This window comes from Sphaerodactylus townsendi, linkage group LG01 (assembly GCF_021028975.2).
Source record: "Sphaerodactylus townsendi isolate TG3544 linkage group LG01, MPM_Stown_v2.3, whole genome shotgun sequence".
Taxonomy (NCBI): Eukaryota; Metazoa; Chordata; class Lepidosauria; order Squamata; family Sphaerodactylidae; genus Sphaerodactylus; species Sphaerodactylus townsendi.
The window spans coordinates 58,691,021-58,713,867 of NC_059425.1; the positions used below are offsets into that span (position 1 = coordinate 58,691,021).

The following is a 22,847-nucleotide window of genomic DNA, read 5'->3' on the forward strand; positions in this document are numbered from 1 at the left end:
CTTTACTCACCTACACTGGCTTCCAGTTTGTTTCTGGGAACAATTCAAGGTTCTGATGTTGACCTTCAAAACCCTATGGGGTTTGGGACCAACAGAGCTGACTGCATAATCTCTTATGAACCTGACCAACTGTTCTGGTCATCTTTGGAGGCCCTGCTTCAAACAACCCCACTTTATGATATTAGGTAGGCAGCAACCTGGGAGAAGGCCTTCTGGATCATAACACCAAAGCTCTGGAACTTCCAAGAGAGACTCTTGTCCCCTTCTGCTACAGTTTTCTGCAAGAGGGTAAAAGCTTTTTTTCTGTTTTGTTTGGCATTCCTTCAATGATCCCTCCTTCCTAGCCAATGTTCTTATATTTTGTATGTATTTTAACTGTTGTGTGTGTAAAAAACTACATTTTTAATTTTTTTAGAGTTGTTTTGATTATATATGTTTTATATGGTTTTATTATTTCACCATCTGAGGAGATTGGGTTATACCATGCCACCTAAGCACTATGTAAATACACAACAAATAATATAGACACAGCACCACCCACACAGCGGTGCCTTGTGAGACGAGATCAGCACAATGTTTGATGGAGTCATTGTTTCTTTCTTCTCAGCCATTCCTGCATCATACAACCAAAAGCAGTATATCACACTGAATCCACAATTACTTTAATTGTGTGTGTGTGTTTGTGTGTGTGTACAGACCTGCACTGAACACAATAGATGGCATGTTGTGAAGGAACATACTGAAAAAGGCCAGCCATAGCATAGGATGGGATTAATTTGTGCTCATGCTGATCATTTCTCACATGTTCAGATGTGTCTATAGGAAACAGACTGTGTCTAGTAATAATAGTGTAAATCTATACAAAAGCCAACAAAGCAATTCAGGTTTTCAGGAAAAATATCTATTCATCTTAATTTTTAGTAAATAAGGATTTCAGATCCTACCATTTGGTTTCCTGGGTGGAGACCATTTTACAAATAATTCTGTAGAACTGATGGTTTCTATGACGGGGGGTTGTTGCCCCTCTGGAGGGGCCTGTGCAGTAATTACTGGCACCGGCTGGCTCAGTAAGCAGCCCCCACTAGTGCAAGCTTGAACAGAGAAACTGTATTTTGTAAATGGAACCAAATTCCAAACAGTTGCCAAGGTTTCTAAGCCTTCATACTGGCCACAAGGTTGAAGATCTACAGATGAAGTACATGTCAAAATATATTTCTCTATAGGACCAGAGTCATTTGATAAGGCTGTCCAGTTGAATGAAACAGAGTATGGCCCGACAGGAAGGACTGAGCTTAAATGCAAGTTTCCTACAGGTATTCCAGGCTCTGTCCTGTAAGTCAAGGCTGCACTTCTTGTAGATCCGTGGTCATTGCTGGTCTCAAGGTAGTATGAATAAAAGGTGTAGGGAAACAAAGAGTTCTCAGTGAAGATCTTGGTGCCTGTAATAGATACATAAAAATTAAAACCCAGTTGTGAAATACTGAGAAACTCCGTATTTAAAATTATTATTTATTCTAAAATAATTTTCAAAACTGTGATATCCATATGTTTAAAGATGAATTGCATGTTACACAGTTCACTGGATACTTAATAATTTGGGTACCTAAAAAGTAATTATGGTAAAATTGATAAATATTTTGCTATCAATATATCCTTAAGCAATATTGTATGAGCTATGGAATATGAAGGGTGTTCATCCAGTTTTTCAGTTCCACTGGAGGATTTGCCCTGCCTGGAACACTTGCCCGAGTGGAGGGGCAAAACTGATGGAATGCAGCTGCCGCCACCATCCCTGGCTGTAGGACATGGTATAGGACACTGTGCCAGCATCCCTGAGTCCCCACAAGTGGGGTGGGGGTGGTTTGGGGCATGGCTGTGGGAGGAGCTGACTTGGATGAGACTATCAGTACCATGATTTCAGCCACTTTATGTAAACATCTTATATCTTTTCCCTATAAACCTCCCTGCTGACCTAAAGATCATAGAATATAGAAAGGCATGAGATAGGGTGGGATATAAATTTGATAAATAAATAAATTAAAAATTAAAAATTGGCAATAGTGACGGGCTGCTACAAGAAGATCCCATTTTATGATCAAGTGTGCTCTTGTGATCACAAATCTATTGAAAATTTGGCTTATATTATATTTCGATGTCCAAGATTGGTAGTTTTTGGGGAGAAGTTCCTTAGAATTATCTTATAGTGTTTGCCAGGGAAATAAACTAGTTGTGTTATGGCAGATTAGCTTTTTAGAGCATCACTAGCAGAATGAGCAGGCAGGTACAGTACCTCTTCTTCCCTCATGCCTGGCACACAGGTCTATAGGTGCTAGCTAGAGATGGGAGGGTAAAGTTGGCATATTGCAACTCTCTTGCTCAGATGTCTGAGACAGAGAAGGCTAAGTGAAGCGAGCCAGGAACTGATCAGCCAGCAGATTACAGCAATCATCCATTAGCCTTTTCCGTTCCCTGTGCTTGGCATTGGCTGCTGCTTCTTGAGTCACTGCTGGGGTAGAGAGCAGCAGCAGCAGCGGTGGTGGGATTCAGCAGGTTCGCACCACTTCAGCAGAACCAGTTGTTAAAATGGTGCTTGTAAACAACCAGTTGTTAAATTACTTGAATCCCACCACTGGAACCAGTTGTGAAATTACTTGAATCCCACCACTGAGCAGCAGCCAGGGCAGCTGCACAGCAGTTGGGTTCTTATCAGTGTTGTAGCCAGGGGCAATCGCCCCACTTGCCCTGTAGCTGAGACAAGCAGTGGTGTTTTTCCAACAGGTACAAGTACCTGTGTGCATCAGCATTCTACAATATAAAAAGAACTTTTATGCGGTTATATGAATGATGATCGAGGCTGCTTTGTTTTGAAGTTTTGTATTAATGCACATGAGTGCATTGGTAATCGTGGGAATGGGGGACACAAATGAACAGAAGGAACAAAAAGCTTTCTGGGGCATGGTCCAATTCCACAATTATAAATGTTCCTAGGTAAACTAGAATGAAGGAGGGTTGGAATACAGAACTCAGTGAATTTAAGGAACAGTAAGGGACAGGGATATGGGCAAGATCTCAGAAGTCTCAGAAGAGACATGGCCAGGAAGAGCAGAGTGACCTGCTGGTGTTCATTTTGGAGGGCTTTTCTCAAAGCCACAGCTTTTAAAACAGTGTATTTTAACAGGGGTTATCTCTTTTTCTCCTTGTAAGGCTGCTGAATCTGGAAGGTGGGGCTTAACAGGGGTTAACAGAGTTCATCTCTTGTTCCTCTTTGTCCTAGAGGTGGGGCTTTTGTCCTGAGAGGTGGGGCTTTAGTTCAGTCTCTGGAACCAGCAGAGAGGAGTAGCAGCACAAGAGACTTGGCCAGGAAGAGCAGAGTGACCTGCTGGTGTTCATTTTGGAGGGCTTTTCTCAAAGCCACAGCTTTTAAAACAGTGTATTTTAACAGGGGTTATCTCTTTTTCTCCTTGTAAGGCTGCCAAGAACTCTGGAAGGTGGGCTGGCTTAACAGGTTAACTGAGAGTTCATCTCTTTGTTCCTCTTTGTCCTAGAGGTGGGGGCTTTGTCCTGAGAGGTGGGGCTTTAGTTCAGTCTCTCTGGAACCAGCAGAGAGGAGCAGCAGCACAAGATGACTTGGCCAGGAAGAGCAGAGAAGTGACCCGCTGGTGTTCATCTTTGGAGGGCTTTTCCTCAAAGCCACACAGCTTCTAAAACAGTGTATTCTAACAGGGGTTATCTCTTTTCTCCTTGTAAGGCTGCTGAATCTGGAAGGTGGGCTTTAACAGGGGGTTAACAGAGTTCATCTCTCTCTTTGCTCCTTCTTGTCCTAGAGGTGGGGCGTGTGTCCTGAGAGGTGGTGCTTTAGTTCAGTCTCTGGAACCAGCAGAGAGGAGTAGCAGCACAAGAGACTTGGCCAGGAAGAGTTAAGAGAGGACCTGGTTGGTGTTCATTTTGGGAGGGTTTTTTCTTCAAAAGCCACAGCTTTTAAAAAACAGTGTATTTTAACAGGGTTATCATCTCTTTTCTCCTTGTAAGGCTGCAAGGAATCTGGAAGGTGGGGCTTTAGTTCAGTCTCTGGACCAGCTTAGCGTTTCAACGGGCGAGCGCAATCTTTTAATTCTTAATTTTTTTGTTTTTTTTGAAATTAATAAGGACATATTTGACAGATAGTACGTGCAGATAGCTCCAGGGGGCAGTGATCTAAATGCTTAATATTTAAATATCTAAAACAAATCAGATATGAAGGCAGAAAGCCAAAGCAGGGGATGGGGCTTTCCAGTACGTTTTGCACTGAGTGTCACATGTATGACTATCTGCCACTAGGACAGAAGTCGCGGGTGTGCCCCTCGGGCTGCAATGAGCTTCCTGGCACTCAAGCGAACGCGGTGTGCGCTCTCTTGAAGCCAAGGTGGCAGACCTGGAGAAGCTGAAAGAGGCAGAGAGGGTGACAGACGAGGCTTTCAGGACTCTTAACAGCCGGGTCCCACTTCCCAAGGTGACATCTCTTCAGATGTCAGTGGAGAATGAAGGCCTTGGGGATGGAGGGCGCTGCCAGTTCGAGGTGGGGGAAGATGCCTCCCTTAGGATGGGATCCCTTCCTTAACTGGTGATCAGCTATCCTCCTCAAGACTCGAGGATAACCCCTCAGGGAGGTGGGGGGCCTTGTAGTGGGTGATCTCGGATCATTAGGAAAATGTAGAGTTGGGTTTGTGAGAGGCGAATGATCGCGATGGTGACTCTGCCTGCCTCGCGCGAAAGTTAAGTGGATGTCAATGCTTCGGCCTAGATAGGCTTTTAGACAATGCTGGGGTGGAGTCAGCAGTTGTGGTCCACATTGGCACCAAATCGACATTGGGAAATGTAGCCGGGAGGTTCTGGAAGCTAAATTTAGGCTGCTAGGAAACAGGCTTTTTTCGAAGTCCAGGACCTCCAAGGTGGCATTTCTCAGAAATGCTTACCTCGCTCCATCGCCAGCGAGGGCGAGCTAGGGCAAGCGGAGATACAGGGTCCCCAACAATGCGTGGATGAGAAGGTGGTGTAAGGCAGAGGGTTTCCTGTGGATTTGTCAGGAACTGGGGAACCTTTTGGGACAAGGTAGGCTCTGTACAAAACGAGGACGGGCTTTATCTTAATCCAAAGAGGAACCAGGCTGCTGGCGCCAACATTGCAAAAGGTGGCAGCAGAACAGCGCTTTTAAACTGATCACTGGGGAAAGCTTCGACAGGAGCTGAGGTGACTCTCGGTTCGAATACAGTAACTATGGGGATGCAGACAGAGAGGGAGGTTTTTTTTAAATCAACCACATACAAGTGAGGAACATAGCAATGTGCATGTGACAAGCGCGATAGTGTCTACAAAAGACTTGGAGGGTAAAGCACATACATCCCAGGTTAAGGATACAGAGACAGGGTATACAGGTGTCTCTATGCTAATAGTAGAAGCTATTCGATTCCTAAAATGGGGAGCTTAGAGTACAGAGCGCTTTTGAAGGAGGACTTTGATATAGTGGGCATTACAGAGACAGCTGGTGGAAATGAGGGAGAACCAGTGGGATGCCAAGTATATACCAGGCTACAGGCTCTTATAGGAAAGGGATATACAGGACAGGGCGCATTGGGGGTGGAGTTGTCCCTTTACATCAAAGAGAGAGCATAGTATCACATAAAATAGATAATGCAAGGGGAGCTGGTTCGTCCCTACAGAATCACTCGTGGATATCAATACCAGGTGTGAAGGACAGTTTAATCATTAGGAATATATTATCGCCCCCTGACCAAAGTGCACAAGAGGATTCCTTGAGATGGAAAAAAAGAAATTCAGAGAGGCCAACAAAAAAACAAAATGTAGTGGTAATGGGTGATTTTAACTATCCCTCATATAAACTGGAAAAAATGGCATGTTCAGGTCATAGTAAGGAGAGAGCATTCCTGGATATGCTAAAATGACTGTGGCTTAGGAGCAGATGGTTGTGGAACCAACCAGGGAGAGGTGATCCTAGATCTAATTCTCATGCTGTGGGACCCAGGACTCCTGGTGCAGGAAGTCAGTGTTGTTGAGCCGATAGGAACAGCCACTCACAATGCTGTCAGATCTCAGTATCTCAGCATGCGAACAAGTGGCAACTACTAATGTAGTTAAGCATTCGGCCTTCAGAAAGGAAAATTCTCAAAGATGAGGGGGGATAGTGCAAGATGAAGCTTTGTAAAGGAAAAAAATCAAGAGAGTTAAAATTGTCCAGGATGCTTGGAGGTTATTTAAAAACACAGTAATAAAGCTCAGCTGGAATGTGTTCCTGCGAGGGTTAGAAAGTGCTGCAGCACTCCAGTCTAAAAAAGAAAGCCACCCATGGTTAACAAGAGAGGTTGAGGAAATTATCAGAAAAAAGAAAATGTCTTTTTTAGAAAAATGGAAGTCCAGTTTGGCTGATGAAGAATATGAGAGGGAAACACAAAATGGTGGCAAAAGAGAAGCAAGGTTAGCTGTAAGGGAGGCAAAAAAGGATTATGAGGAGAACGCATGGCACAAGCAACATCAAGACCACACAGCAACAAAACAGCTTCTTCAAGCACATCAGCTAAGGGGAAGCCAGCAAGGGAAGCCGTGTAGGTCTGCTAGGATGACAATAAAGGAACAAAGGGTGTATGCTAAAAAGATGGCAGGAGATTGCAGGTGAGAAGCTGAATGAATTCTTTGGCATCTCGTCTTCACCTAAGAGGAGGTGAGGAACATTCCTGCACTCCTGAACCAAGCTTCTTAGGAGGCTAATCCAAGGAACTAGCGAAGATAGTGATAGACAAGGAAGAAGTTCTTGGCAGCCATTGATAAACTAAATGTGTTACCAAATCCCCTGGCCCAGATTGCATTCACCTAAGAGTTCTTAAAGAGCTTCAAGCATGAAATTGGTTGATCTTCCTCACTCTTTAATATGCAACTTATCCCTGGAAATCAGGCTCCATCCCTGAAGACTGAAGATGGCCAATGTCGCACTAACAATCTTTTTTGCAAGAAAGCGATCTAGGGGGACCTCGAAATTACACAGGCCAGTCAGGTTTGACATCTGGTTCCCTGGTAAATTAGTAGAATCTATCATTAAAGATAAAAATTATAAAAACATGTAGAAAAAGCAAGATTCCTGCTGAGAAGAGAGTCAATAACATGGCTTCTTTGCAGAGGCAAATCCTGTCTTTACAAACTTACTAGAGTTCCCTTTGAGGGTGTAAACAGGCATGTGGACAGGGTGAAACCGGTGGACATTGTCTACTTGGATTTCCAAAAGGCTTTTTTGGACAAAGTTCCTCACCAGAGACTGTTGAGAAAAAAAAACTCAGCAATGAAGGGAATAAGAGGGGAAGTCCCTCCTATGGATTAAAACTGGTTGGAGAAACAGGAAACAAAGAGTGGGTGTAAATGGGAAGTTCTCACAAATGGAGAGATGATGTCGGGAGTGGTGTCCCCCAAGGATCCGCTTTGGGACCAGTGCTCTTTAACCTATTCATAAAATGACCTGGAAGTAGGGTGGGTAGCGCGGTGGCTGCCAAGTTTGCAGATGATACCAAATTATGTAGGGGTGGTGAGAACCACAAAGGATTGCTGGAAGAGCTCCAAGCCGACCTGATAAATTAGGTGAGTGGGCTCCAGAAATGGCAAAATGCAGTTCAATGTAGCAAAATGTAAAGTGATGCAACATAGGGGCAAAAAAATCCAAACTTCACATACATCGCTTACAGGGGATTCAGTGCGCATATCAGTCACAGCACCAGGAAAGGGATTTAGGGCTGCCTTAGTTGATAGTTCCATGGGAATGTCAACTCAATGCATGGCAGCTGTGAAAAAAGGCAAACTCTATGCTGGGGATCATTAGAAAAGGAATTGATAATAAAACTGCAAAAGATTGGGTCATGCCCTTTATATAAAAGTAAAGTGGTGCTGCATCAAGACTTGGGAGCAATTCGTGTCCAGGCTTCTGGTCACCACATCTCAAAAAGGATATTGAAGAGATAGAAAAGTGCAGAGAAGGGCAACAAGGATGATTGAGGGACTGGAGCACCTTCCCTATGAGGAGAGGCTGCAGCCGCTTGGGGACTCTTTAGTTTGGAGAGGAGGGCGGGCTGAGGGGGGATAATGATTGAAGTTCACAAAAATTATGCATGGGGTAGAAAATGCTGACAGAGAGAAATTTTTTTCTCTTTCTCACAATAACTAAAACCAGGGGCATTCATTGAAAAAATGCTGGGGGAAGAATTAGGACTAATAAAAGGAAACACTTTTCTTCAATGCGCAACGTGTGATTGGTGTTTGGAATATGCTGCGCCACAGGAGGTGCGGTGGATGGCCACTAACCTGGATAGCTTTAAAAGGGCTTGACAGATTTTGCATGGAGGAGAAGTCAATTTCTATGGCTACCTCAATCTTGGATCCCTTCTTTGATCTGAGATTGCAAAATGCCTTAACAGACCAGGTGGATCGGAGCAACAGTCGAGAAGGCCATTGCTTTCACATCCTGCATGTGAGCTCCCAAAGGCACCTGGTGGGCCACTGCGAGTAGCAGAGAGCTGGACTAGATGGACTTTGGTCTGATCCAGCTGGCTTGTTCTTATGTTCTTATGTTCTTATGTTCTTAAAGATAATATTTGTAATCAGTTAAGGACCATATTGTATGATTAGGCTGATATAGGGCACTTTTCGCACATGCAGAATAATACCCTTTCAATCCACTTTCAATGCACTTTGCAGCTGGATTTTCCTGTGCGAAATAGCAAAATCTATTTGCAAACTATTGTGAAAGTGGATTGAAAGTGCATTATTCTGCATGTGCAAAAGTACCCATATAGGTTGCTGTGCCTTTTAAGACACCATTCTTTTTCTCCATTATCTCACAGTTTATCTACTCTGTGTTCTTTGTTTCTAGCAGAAGAACTTTAAAAATCATTTTATTGTAATGTTGTGAAGCCATCTGCCAAATCATCAGTCCAGATTTGGAGACTTGTTAATTTTCTTTGAAAAGTTCAGTGCTTCTACACTGGTAATTTCAAACTCTCATTTAGTACTTAGGCCAATATGCATGCAGTTGCACTTAGTGATGTCCCCTGTGTGTATTTTAGATGCTACACACAAACTGAGAATAAAGTCATGAACATAAGGATCTGACAGCATTAGCAAATATTTCTCAGTATTCAAATGCCAAATAGTAGATTATTTTCACATCATTAATTATCATGATTGTCAGGAAATGTCAGAAAGGTAATTTCTTTTTTTTAAAAGAAATGTTGTGACTTTAGAAAATAATGATTTGTTGAACAGTCTATATAAGTCTATGATTAAGGAGCCAATAGGGAGTTAACACTTTAAGAGCAGCTGCTCATTTATGGTACTTCTTCTTTGAAACAGCATCAGAACACTAATCTACAAGAACTATCCTATACAATTGTATGAATATAATTACAATGTTCTTACGTCCTCAAAACACGGCTTTTAGTATGCCAGTTCTATGATACCTGCAGTGTCTGCCAGTTTGTTTCCAAGCCCTATTTCAGCATTAGCTTTCTTGTTAAAGCTCTAAATGGTCTGGATTCAAAGAAACTGAAGGATTCTTGCAGAACCTACCGATATGACCCATGGTCCCCTTTGCAATCTATGAAGTTAGGTAGGTCATGTAAAATATTTTATACAATACATGGATTGGATCTGGATGGTGTGCGGGGCAAAGGATATATTTGTCTGTTGGTCCATTTGCAAACCTGCCCAGGAGCCTTTCTTTGTGAGTCAGCTCCAGTGAGTAGCTACACAGCCATGGTGTCAGGACTGCAAAACTCCCCTCCCATCAGAACCCTCCCCCAGCCACTAGAGCCCCAATTCAAGATAAATTCAGGAAATCTAAATATTTTTGTCTGCTGTTTTCTGATTTTGTTGTTGACTTACATTCTTCCCATGGGCTATTTAATTTTCATGCTTACCTCTGTTTTCATTTTCAAGAAAATTCTTTATTTTAATAGACTGTCATTAACTGCCTCAAGAATTTATAAAACCAAAAGTAGAATATATATTTTAATAATAAATGAATGAATAAATTACTCTGGTGGATTGCTACATGTTCTTGTTAATAGGTCAAGTGAAAAAGCCTTGGGTATTCCCTAGATATTTATATTCTGCTTTTCTTCCTAATGGGGGCCCAAAGTGACTTCTCTAGTTTATCCTCAGAACAACACTGTAGGTTAGGGCTAGGCAGCTGAGGAAGCATGCTCACTTTAGGCCAGCCATACACTCACAGAGTTGAGATTTGAATCAAGCTTCAATCAAGATCTTAATCCATCACTAATCACCTCATCACGTTGATTTTCACTGTCACTGAAACAAGCTTTTTGGACTTTTTGTCACTTGCCATAATATACTGTTACATGGCTTAAAACAAGGAAGGATGGAAAGCAGTAACAAATAATTTGTGGAAGAAGTAGAACACTTGAATGAGCATTTTATTTTATTTTAAACATTTCTAGGCTATCATTCCATCCCAACAGGATCCCCAACACTAAGAAATGCACTGAAGTCTATGAAGTATAAAAAGATTAGTAGTTTTTCAAAAATCAGACTCAAAATATATTTTAGTATGTATTAGGGTTGTCAATGCTAAAAAAAATTCAGTAAAATTCGGATTTGGGTATTTTGGGGCATAAAATGATTTGTATACCTGAATCCGAATCATAGCCGATTCGGATATGCCTGAAAATTAGGGTAAATCCGAAAAAATTCGGGTCCGTTTTATTATTTTTTTGAATTTTTGGTGTTTTTACACGTTTTGGCCTGCAGGGGACGCAATTTTAAAGCTAGCGGCACTAAACTTTCAGGATATCATATGGGGACTATCCTGATGATTCTCCCCAAGTTTGGTGCAGTTTGGTTCAGGGGGGGGCAAAGTTATTGACCCTCAAAAGGGGTGCCCCATCCCCCATTGTTTCCAATGGAAGCTAACAGGAGATAGGGGCTACACTTTTGAAGGTCCATAACTTTGGACCCCCTGAACCAAACTTCACCAAACTTGGGGAGTATCATAGGGACAGTACTTTTATGATACCCTGAAATTTTGGGGACAGTAGCTCTAAAAGTGCACCCCTCAGTCATCCAAAGAAATTTCCCCAGATTCTGTGCTCTGTAGTGGCTGGCTGGCTGGCTGGCTCCATTGCAGCCAATGGGAAATTTCTGTGGGAGGGCTGTGGAGTGCACATTTCTCATGGTAAACCCACAAAACTTTCAGGGTGTCTTCAGGAGAGTCTCTTCATGACACCATCCAGGTTTGGTGACCGTTGCTTCAAGGGGTTCAATGTTATGGGTAGGGTCCATCTCCCACTGCCCCCATAAGCAAAGTTCCTCAAACCTGGATGGTGTCATTCAGAGACTCTCCTGAAGATACCCTGAACGTTTTGTGACTGTACCTTGATAAATGTGCACCCCACAGCCCTCCACCAGAAATTCCTCATTGACAGCAATGCAGAAGTCACTGCAGAAAAAAGAATATTGGGCAAATTTTTGGGGTGCCTGCAGGGGCGCATTTTCAGACTATCAGCACCAAAATATCAGGGTATCATCAGGTGACTGTCCTGATGACACCCCCCAAGCTTGGTGCAGTTTGTTTTGGGGGGGCCAAAGCTATGGACCCTCAAAATGGTAGCCACCATCTCCTTAGCTCCCATTGGAAACAATGGGGGAAAGGGGGCCCCCTTTGAGGGTCCATAACTTTGGCCCCCCTGAACCAAACTGCACCAAACTTGGGGGGTGTCATCAGGACAGTCTCCTGATGATACCCTGAAATTCGGTGCCACTAGCTTTCAAAGTTCCGGTTTTCATGTTTCACCGCTCCTGCACATGAAGCCTGCTGGAGTGAGTGAGCGGTGAAACACGCAAACCAGCATTTTTAAAGCTAGTGACACCAAACTTTCAGGGTATCATCAGGAGACTGTCCTGATGATACCCCCACAGTTTGGTGCAGTTTGGTTTTGGGGAGCCAAAGTTATGGACTCTCAAAGGTGTAGCCCCCATCCCCTATCAGCTCCCATTGGAAACAATGGGGGATAGTTGCACCCCTTTTGAGGGTCCATACCTGAACCGAACTGCACCAAACTTGGTGGGCAACATCAGGACAGTCACCTGATGATACCCTGATAATTTGGTGCTGATACATCTCAAAATGCATCTCCTGCAGGCACCCCCAGAAATTTGCCCAAGATTCTTTGTTCTGCAGTGACTTAGCTGTATTGCTGTCAATGAGGAATTTCTGGTAGAGGGCTGTGAGCTGCACATTTCTGAAGGTATGGTCACAAAACTTTCAGGGTATCTTCAGGAGAGTCTCTGCATGACACCATCCAGGTTTGGGGAATTTTGCTTCAGGGGGTTTAATTCTATGGGATCCCAAAAGGGTAGGGCCCATCTCCCACTGCCCCTGAAGTAAAGTTCCCCAAACCTAGATGGTGTCATCCAGAGACTCTCCTGAAGATACCCTGAAAGTTTTGTGGGTTTACCATGAAAAATGTGCACTCCACAGCCCTCTATCAGAAATTCCCTATTGACAGTAATGCAGCTAAGTCACTGCAGAACAAAGAATCTTGTGCAAATTTCTGGGGGTGCCTGCAGGGGGTGCATTTGTAGATGTATCAGTACCAATATTTCAGTGTATTATCAGGAGACTGTCCTGATGATGCCCTCCAAGTTTGGTGCAGTTTGGTTCAGGGGGGCCAAAGTTATGGACCCTCAAAAGGGTAGCCTCATCTCCTTAGTTCCCATTGGAAAGAATGGGGGATAGGGACACCCCTTTTGGGGGTCCATAACTTTGGCCCCCCTAAACCAAACTGCACCAAACTTGGAGGGTATCATCAGGACAGTCTCCTGATGATACCCTGAAATTTTGGTGCCAATATGTTTAAAAATGCGCCCCCTGCAGGCCGAAACGTGAAAAAACACCAAAAAATAAAAACGCAATTCGGCTGGTGATCCGAATCCCATGGATTCGGATCTGTTAGGATTCGGACAGCTCAGATTCGGACCTTGCTTGTCCAAATCCGTCCGAATCAGTGCAGATTCGGTAAAAATCCAGATTCGGACTGTCCGAATCTCCAACCCTAGTATGTATACAGAAAAACATCTGGATAACAGACAAATGCTAACCCAGCTGAGAATAGTGCCTGCACAAAAAGATGAAAAATAGAGGAAAGTATTTTAAATGTAAATGTAGCATTAATTAGCGCTCACTGTAAGGGTGATGGTCCTTCACAGTATAGATTCCACTGCCATTTCTGTAGAGACTGTAAGTTAACCAGTTAGAATTTGGAGAATCAGGAGGATTCCAAGAAAGTCTAATAGCAGAAGAATTTAGAACTTGTCCTCTTGGTGGAGGCTGCTGAGAAGGGGCTGAAATAAAATAATTACATATTTTTTGCAGCAAATTACAATTTTTTGCAGCTATTACATATACAAGTACATTGAAGTCCATATTTTAAGAAATCTAGTCTTAGAAGACTCTACTAGCTTTTTAAGAAAACTTTCACTCTACTAGTCTTAGAAGACTCTATTAGTCTTTTAAGAAAACATTCACTCTACCAGTCTTAGAAGATGTTAGTGTGGTCAGTTGTGCAGTGGTCAAGAAAATTGTATGCTTCCACATTAGAATATAGACCTGAACGAATATGATAATTATCATTCATTGTTACAAGCTGCCTTTATTAAAACCATTATTTTGTGCATTATTGAACATGGCACTTTAATACAAGAGCAATTATAGTTCATTGAACAACTATCACTAATATTTGCTTTTTGCAAACTGCAGGGCTAAGTAGGCACCAGGATCCAGGTGGAACATTTTACAACAAAGGTTTGGAATGTTGAGTGGTGGAGGAATACCCAACCCTACTAGCATCTTTTTCTGAGGCAGACTATAGTGAAGAATTTCATCAAGTTGTATATATGTGGTTCACCCTCATATCCATAAGAAAAGTAATGTTTTTTTTCCTGGAATTGTACAATGGATTGTGTTTTCTAGTTTCGGGACATCAAAGAAGACAATAAATATAAATTTATTACATTTTTGGTAATATATGCATGGACTAGACTGGCAGAATATTTGGCAGGGGGAGCTCTTTCAGGTCAAGTTGTGGAAGTCAAGTCAAATCAAATCTGCTGGAAACAGCACTTTGAGGCCTGTGCCCCTGCACCATCTGCTCTCACCCTGGAATGCCCCCAGAATGCCATGCCTCCTCCATGCCCCCTCCATAGCCTGGCCACGGCCCCTCCACTGCTCCATCCAGGGTGTTGCACCCCACCCGGTCCCATTGGCACTACACCACTGGAAGAGGGTCATAATATAAGGAACAGATTCTTGTGTTCCTTGCAACTGCAGGTGTAAACATTTTGGTATAAATTAAAACTACAAAGTAAATTGTTAGAAACTGCTAGTCTTGTGCACCTTGGCAAACATGATACTCCTGAGCACCTAGGCCTTAAAAATGTGCCTCACATGGTCCCCCATATCTAGCAGTCATTCTACCACAAATTATCCATTCTGCCCAGGTAAATCTGGTTGTCAAGCGTTGTTAGGAGGGTAGGCTGGTGGTGGCAAATTCATTGCAAGCTGGGTTAGAACTTTAATGGCAATTTTAATTCCACTTATAAAGGGTCAAATATTTGACTTGACCCCAACACACACTCCTTTTCCTGAAATTTATTACTGTCTCTAATGTATAAGGCAATTTTTTTAAAAAAAAAATCCCAGCACTTATATAATTCTAGCACTCCAGTGCCTATAACAAAGATCACCCAATGCAAAGAGAAAAGTTCACCCAATGCTTTCACACTATAACTCTGCTAAGTCCCTGAAGGGAAATAATTTAATAAATGAGGCCAACAAAACTGTATATCTGCATGCTCTCAGAATCTGAACTGAGTGGACAAAATATAGTGTTTTTAACTAGGCACTCTTAATCATATTTGTAGACCAGGATAGGGTGCAGGGAAAGAGATACTGTTTAAAGAAAGTCGTATCTCAACCCAAACATCATGAATTATGTCTATGAGACTCTAGAACACTACTGAAAATTGGCTTCCTTTAATTGAAACAAAAAACTATCCTTGCAACTTTCATACAAAACATCATGAGGTCCTTCTAAGAAATAACAAAATATTAGTAAAGATCAAAAGAAGTTTAGAAAAAGAATGATGAATAACATCTATTACAAACATTAGTTATCGTTTAACATTCACTAAACCAATAAGAGCGCTGAATCGAAAGATATGCTCTTAAAGATACACTTACTTTTACTGCAGCCAAATAGGTTGTCAATATCCAAATTACTAGCATTGGGAACACAGTTGTCACATTTTGAGCCAGTTACAAATTGTTTACATACACATTGTCCAGTAATGGGATGACAAGTCCCATTAATGGCTCCTGCAGGATGACAATTACAATGCTGACATCTATGAACAAAAACAAATCATGAAAGTAATGAAAGCACATTAACACTTCAGTCAGAAATAGTAGGGCATAATTCACTGGTTTCCTTTGACTCACATAATTATGGACTGCAAATGAAGAACTTTAATCTGGGCTGTGGAAGAAAATATAATCATTGTTACCTCTTCAAAGTTTTTTTTAAAAAAATGGTTAATCATTTAGATATGTATATTCTGCTTTTTTCCCCAATAGAGATCCAAAGCATCATATCATTTCCTCCATTTTATCCTAACAATAACCATACATGAAATAGATTAGACTAAGAACAAATGACAGGCCCAACATCACTCAGGCCCTTTCCACATGGGCACCAAGCGGGGGTGCATTGACATAAACAATGCCGACGCACCTTCCCTGGACCATTCGCACGCACGGTTCCGGCAGGGCGGCAGGCAGGTGGACAAGCCTTTGCACAGGCTGCGCCTTCCCTGAACGCTGTTCCTCTCCTCCAGGCTTCCAGCGCGTCGCAGAGGCTAGGGGATACCCCTCGCAGGCTGGAGCGGCAGCTCTGGAGTCGCAGGTCAGGGGTGTGTGTCCCCTGGCCTCTGCGATGTGCTGGGAGCCAGGAGGAGAGGTACGGTGTTCAGGGAAGGTGGGAGGGAAATGGCACCTTCCAGCCGCTGCCGTTCGCACGGCAGCAGTTGGAAGATGCTGCTTCCGAAAAACCAAACTCAGGGGCTGTGGGGGCTTTCAGGAAAGGGTAAAATGGAAATGGGGAGGAGAAAATGAGATGCTCCCTGAAATTCCTTGCAGCTCCCCACTTGTAGAAATATATTACACTTTCAACTCTCTGAAAATTATTCTTTGACTTCAGACTAATTATTCAGCTGTAATTGGAAGGTAATAGCTATATTTTTTCCAAATTATTATCCTAAGTGAAACAGATATTAAATATAATGAAACTGTTTCAAATCATTTGGGGGGTAAACAGTTCACAAATATTTGAAAACTGTGACTCTCTCTTAAAGAGTGCCTTTAGTAACTCTTACTGTGTGATCTCTTGAGCTCAACACCCTTTAAAAGACTGATAAAAGCCAAGGAAGCAAAATAAGCTGCAAATTTGTTTTATGGAGTAATATCCCTCTGGGAATAAATAAAAACATTCTCTCTTGGAAACCACAATATGGTCTTTTTTCACTATCATAATCAAGAGAAAAGAGTGATCACCTCCCCCCCTCCATTGTATTAAATTCTTTCATCTACAAAGACTGTATTCAAATCTCTCTTCAAATAGAGATTCTGTTTAGACTATTTAACTGTCATAACTGCAGAAACTGTTTTAACCATGAGAAAGCTATCTGTCCAACAATGCAATGTTTAGTATTTCATAGCTTCATTACGTGCTAAGATTCTACTTTTTTATGAAGAGGTTTAATGGATTTCAGCAACATAAAATTAGGAAATACACAGGTCACATACTTCCTGTTGCTCCTAAACAATGGCCAGAATAGTGCATTTTTCTCACCCTCCAAAAAACTTATTAGACTTCTGCTAGCTGTTGCCAAACTTTGTGTAGCCCTATAATGGAAGTCCTATGATTCTCTTCTCTTCATTCAATGGTTCACAAGGCACTGAGATAGGGTCATTACATGCAGTCTCATAGGCCAAAAGATGGTAGCCAGGGACTTGAAAATAGAGAACATATTTTTGGGAATATGAATGCCTTTTATTACTTATGCTGATAAAAATAAACACACCTTGCCAAAGGCAGAGTTATATACAGATGTTTACTAGGTGAAAAAATTCATTTACAAAATGTTAATGTTGAACAGTATACATATTTTGAAACTATTGACTGTGGTCCTGATATGTGTGGGTCAGTAACAGATTATTTAGGCAAACATAATCTTTTTGCTGACCATCATGAAGGTGGTTCCTTCTTTGTAGCATTTTGATTCATGATGTTTATATGTTTGCCTTTTTCTCTAAATTTGTTTAGCTGTAATCTATACTTTCCAACCATACCTTGGGGCTAACACTGTAAAAAACATCTATAACTCAAGTTAAACCCATGTTTAACTATTTCACATTATGGATAACCAGTTTAGGTCAGGTTCACCTACCTGTGCCAGACCAAATATGTACCTTGTACTAGTTGGTTCCCAAAACCTGTATGGACAGCAGTGGCCCAAGAGCCTCCTGAATGCTATATTTCTTGTCCTGAGGTCATAATGGCTGTTCCCATTACAGCTTGTTGACCAGTGGCATATTTTTGCACAATGCCCCCTGCTCAGCCCCTACACCATTGCAAAGCCCTTCCCACAAAAAAACTTCAAGTGATCCTTGCCCCTCCTAAAGGCCTCCCCACTCCCTGTGCTCCCCCAACTGAGGGTAGATGAGCCTGGCCAATCAGAGGGCCACCAGTGCTGCCACCATCCCACAGCCACCTGCCCTTGTGCCCTGTGTAGACTGGTTGCCTGGCACTTGCTGCCTGCCCTGCTATCAGGAGATTCCCTCAGCTGCCAGCTCTGGCCAGCCTGGAGTGCCTGTGGGTGCTTCAGAAATGTGCCCCATGTTACAGCCAGTAGCGGCCAAGCACTGCGTAATCATCAAGTCACTGGTGGGCAAGGACAGCAACCCACTGGCTGCGGAGCTGCTCAACGCACCTGCCCTGGACTATCTGGCCAGCACCACTGTCAAGGCCTTTGTGCATAGCTTACAGGGCTCTGCCACTGCTGAGTGCTCCCTCTACCACCCACCACAGTGTGGACTAGGGGAGTTCAGCTGGAGGCTGGGTGCAGGGTGGAAAGTGAGGGAGCACGTGACCAAAGTGCACCCTCCATAAGTCCTGGGTGAATGGAGCCTTCCCTCTTGCCCTTCTAGATCCACCATTGTTGTTCGCTTTCTCACAAAGGTTCAGTACATCAGATACCCCTACTCAGTCATAACTTTGAACAGAACCATTGTGTTAAGAGTTGTATTTACTCACATTCATTCATGTTTTCTCTTACCAAAGCACAAAGTATAAAAAATTACAGCATCCATCATAGGGTTGGTCAAGGATACCCATTACTTGATGCAACAAGAGGTGGCTTGCATACAGAAATTACAGGGAAACCATATCTGTTTCATTACAGCCCTCCATCCTGTCCCCTTATTATATTTGGAGCCAGTTAGCTTTTTTTCAGCAAACGTTTCATTTTCATTTGACGTTATGTCATTTTTACACCTTACATTTGACGTTGTGTACATTTTTACACATACATAACTGATGCAGAAAATCAGGCATCAATTTCAACTGGTAACAATTCTGCCCTGGACTCTTCCCATGGGCTGTAGAGGAGTTTAAAAAGAGCATATAAAGGAATTCAGCCAAACTTTTGAATTTATTTCAGCTGATATACATTCAGTCACATTTAGTTCTCCTGCTGCCAAACTAAGCCCTATGTCCTGTAACCTTGATAATAAATGGTACTATTTTTGAAGCCTTAAAAAAAACCTGCGGCTTCTTTCAACAAGGACAAAAATTATGAAATGAAAACATAAAGTCACAAAAATGTGTCTCGCCTGTACAATAAACACTTACCTCCCAGTTTCAGAGTCAAATCCATAATATAGGGCTCTACAGTGATCACATCTTTTCCCTGCTACAGAGGAATCTTGGCAAATGCACTGGCCAGTGAGACTGTCACATTCAACCACATCCATTGAACCAGTTGGGTGGCATAAACAGGGAAGGCAGCCATTAGTAATGTGCAGGGAAACATAAAAACCTAATAAAGAGTGGGAAATGTAAAAATTCAGTGAGTGACATGTCACAAACCTGCAAACAAAACTTCTATTGAGAAATGTCTAGCAAAATTGTAAGCAGTGGCAAACTTTAGAGCTTTTGAGAAGTCAAGATGTTTCCCATATAATGCACTTAATGTGATCAATATCCTTCTCTTCCTGTCATATCCATTTCATTTTGTTAATTGGGATTAGGTAAAATGTGCAAACAGAAATCTATACACAAGGGTAGGAAACATTTTAAAATAACATTAGACATGGTGATGAAACACATTTTCATGAAATCTAGGCTTTGCTGCATATTCACATGTAACTTTTAAAAAATCCATCTAATTAACATGGAACCTTCGAGGGTTGTTCCCTTGTACAAGAAAGCCACCTTGCCAATATTCAGAAGTACATAAGAAAGCACCCCTGTTTTTGTCAATTAAAATCCTAATGTACAATGGGAACAGGAAGGTATGTATGGGCATATGAGTTTTCCCTCATATATTGGCATCTCTAAAGGGAGGGAATCAATTTTTGGATTTTTTTACACAAACTAAGAAAGGGGGATCCTATACTATCTAAAAACAAAATTAAATTGCAAAAAAAGCATATGTAAATGCTTTAGCAGTTGTAAGCAATTTCAATCTTTTCAGTTTATACTATCAAGTGCACATTTTTAGAAGCATGAGAGAGCAGTATAAATCTTTGCTGTTCTTTTTCAAGGACAAAGGTGGCCCACTGGTCCAGGAAGTCCTAACATCATTTCTCTGTCTATCCCAGCCTGCTCTCTGATTAAGTGCTTCCAACTGCGGGTCAGCAAGTCAGGTAACACTAGGGAAAAAAACAGAGGAAAACAGGCATGCCATATTTATTAACACACACATCAAAATAATGTTGTTGTTTTAAAAAAAACCTTAATGGAGGTTAAGCAGCATTTTTAACCTCTCTTCAAGTCTCTTCGATACAGCGAAGTTCCTAATGTCCCTTTTATTGTATAACATATAATACATTCATTTTGAAATACATTTATTGCTTTCGACTTTGTAAAGTAAGGCTTATAGTGCATATGGACTAACTATGTTCAGGCTTTTGAAGTATAATCACGTTAGTCTGTAGAGCAACAGAATTTAAATAACAGTACATTTAAAATTCCACTTCTGTTCCCACACAGAAATCACTTTCACACCACAGGAAAAAATGCACCTTGCAAACAATCAACAATTAACCAGAATAATTATTATTCCCTTACCTGGTTTACACTTATCACACTGTCTCCCATGACGGTAAGGTGAGCAAACACATTGTCCACTGATTTGGTCACAAACTGTTCCTGATAATGTTCCCAAAGGATCACAGTCACAAATCTCACACCCAAGAAGGTTTCCAAGAGTGAGATTGTACATATGAGGCATGCACTGGTCACACTGAAAGCCTGTGACACCCGTTTTGCACAGGCATTGTCCTGATGATTTGTCACACAGAAAAGAACCATTTACTGTTCCAGCCCTATCACAGTTACATGGCAAACAGTCTAAAGAATCCTTCTGCTCCACTCTATAGTGCCCATCTAGGCAGTCATCACATTGCCTTCCCCCAAAGTTAGGTTTGCAGATACACTGTCCTGTCTGAAGATCACACACAGTACCAGGAATAGATCCACCTTCATTACAATCACAAGGCTTACATCCAGAAACATCTAATCCATAAAAGCAGTCAATGCAGGTATCACAACGAAGTCCTTTGATATTTTCCTTGCAATTACACTGGCCAGTCAGAGGATTACAGAACTCATTCATGGAGCCATGGACATGACAGTGGCAAGGCTGACATCCATCTTGATTAAAACTTTGGAGAATTTTGTACCCAAACTTGCAGTGATCACACTGGAGACCTGAAAAGAGATCAACTGTTACTATAAATTAAGATGGGGAGAGTACTATGGAACAAAGGTTGAATAGTTACAGCCAGAACAGAGCTGAAAGCAGAGGAGAAGCTATAAGGGGGCAGAAAATTACCCCCAATAGCTCCCCCTTCCCCCGTGGCACCCCTCCCCCAACCGCCCTGCCCCACTTACCTTAGTTCAGCCTGAAAAAGTTCAGCCTGAAAAACCAGCCTATTTAGTTCAGGCTGAAAAATGGCCTGCTGGAAATTACACTACCCAGGAGACCTGGTAGTTCCCACCAGGGTGCTTTTTCAGCCTAAACTGAACAGGTCGCTTTTTAGCCTGAAGTTTTTCAGGCTAAACTAAGGTAAGTGGGCATGCACCAGGGGTAGGACGGGGCTCATGGGGGATTGGAAAACACAGAGTCTGCCCTGGACACAGTTTGGGATAGTCAGAAGCCTTTCCACTTGAACTCTATGAACCATGATTAAAATGCTAAAATAAAATATCTAGTTAAACCCCACTGCAAAATGACTCATCCCCAGATACCAGCATATGCAATCCAAACCACAGCTCACCACAAGTTGGAGGATAACAGGAAGTCTGAAGCTCCAAATGTTTCAGGTCAGTAACCACGAAGCCAAATTCTAGCAGAATGCCAGCAACAAAACCAGGAAGTTTCCTTCCTGATCCACACCCCATGAGGCTTTGTTTAGGTCATAAACCAGCCATCCACAAAGGTAATCTACAGAAATACTGATGAAGGATATACTAATAGTAGCATTTAAATAAACTGAGCCTATCACACTTTGGTCACGTTATGAAATGACAAGACTCACTGGAAAAGCTAGCAATGCTAGGAAAAGTTGAAGGCAGCAGGAAATGAGGAAGACCCAACATGAGATAGTTTGACAGTGCTAAGGAAGCCATAGCCCTCAGTCTGCAAGATCTGAGCAAGGCTGTTAATGATAGGATGATTTGGAGGTCATTAATCACACAGATTCACACTCACGTTTCCAACTAATTAATACATCAAGGTTCTTTCACTTTTCTAGCTCCAGTAATGGCTAGGATCCCCTGAAGACAGTTATTCAGGACAACATATTGAGAAGATTATTTAGTTTCTCTACAATCTCAACATTGTTTCATTACTTCATCCCTAAAGAGAACAATGACCACATTTTGCAAAATAAGGAGGTTTAGATCAACAAAGCTTGGGTATAAAAATAAAGATATTCACCACACATATTTATTTGTATTAATTTGGGTGAGGACTTAAGTCCATAGCCTACATATTTTACTGGTTAATATTCCCCTGATTTTTAAATTAATTTTTACTGACCCCAAGCAAAAAGAAATAATAAAATAATAAAATATAACAGTGTTTTCAAGTCTACAGATAAACATCTATTATATGATTTCCGAATATCTTAAAATATGTCCAGTACTATATTCCATGTATTCAAATGTGGATAAAGTTGTAAGGTCCTCAATCAATTTGATTATTAGAGGTGGGCATTTATCTTTCCAGTATTGTAATATAAGTCTTCTAGCAACAATATGGGCAAGGAGAGTCCATTTTTGTTAACCATTCATTCGGCTCCAAGAGAAAAACAAATAGTTTTAAAGTACATAAGCATCCTCAAAGATCAATGAATATTCTAACACAAAATTGTTATAATTCCTTCCTCCCAAAATGTCCAATCTGAACAACCCAAAGCATATGTTCAAGAGATGTGTCTTATAAGTTGTTGCTGTTTA

General features: G+C 41.8%; 1 protein-coding gene across 1 annotated transcript in view; it reads right to left on the bottom strand.

Moving 5' to 3' along the window:
- USH2A (usherin) overlaps positions 1-22,847 on the bottom strand; it is a 646,790-nt gene that overhangs the window by 504,793 nt on the left and 119,150 nt on the right. The window contains exons 12-16 of the mRNA XM_048504848.1: positions 20,454-21,095; positions 19,014-19,200; positions 15,287-15,450; positions 13,231-13,389; positions 945-1,439 (exon numbers count right to left, since the gene is read on the bottom strand). Of these exons, the coding sequence (XP_048360805.1) occupies positions 945-1,439; positions 13,231-13,389; positions 15,287-15,450; positions 19,014-19,200; positions 20,454-21,095 (1,647 nt within the window). The remainder of the gene's footprint in view (positions 1-944; positions 1,440-13,230; positions 13,390-15,286; positions 15,451-19,013; positions 19,201-20,453; positions 21,096-22,847) is intronic.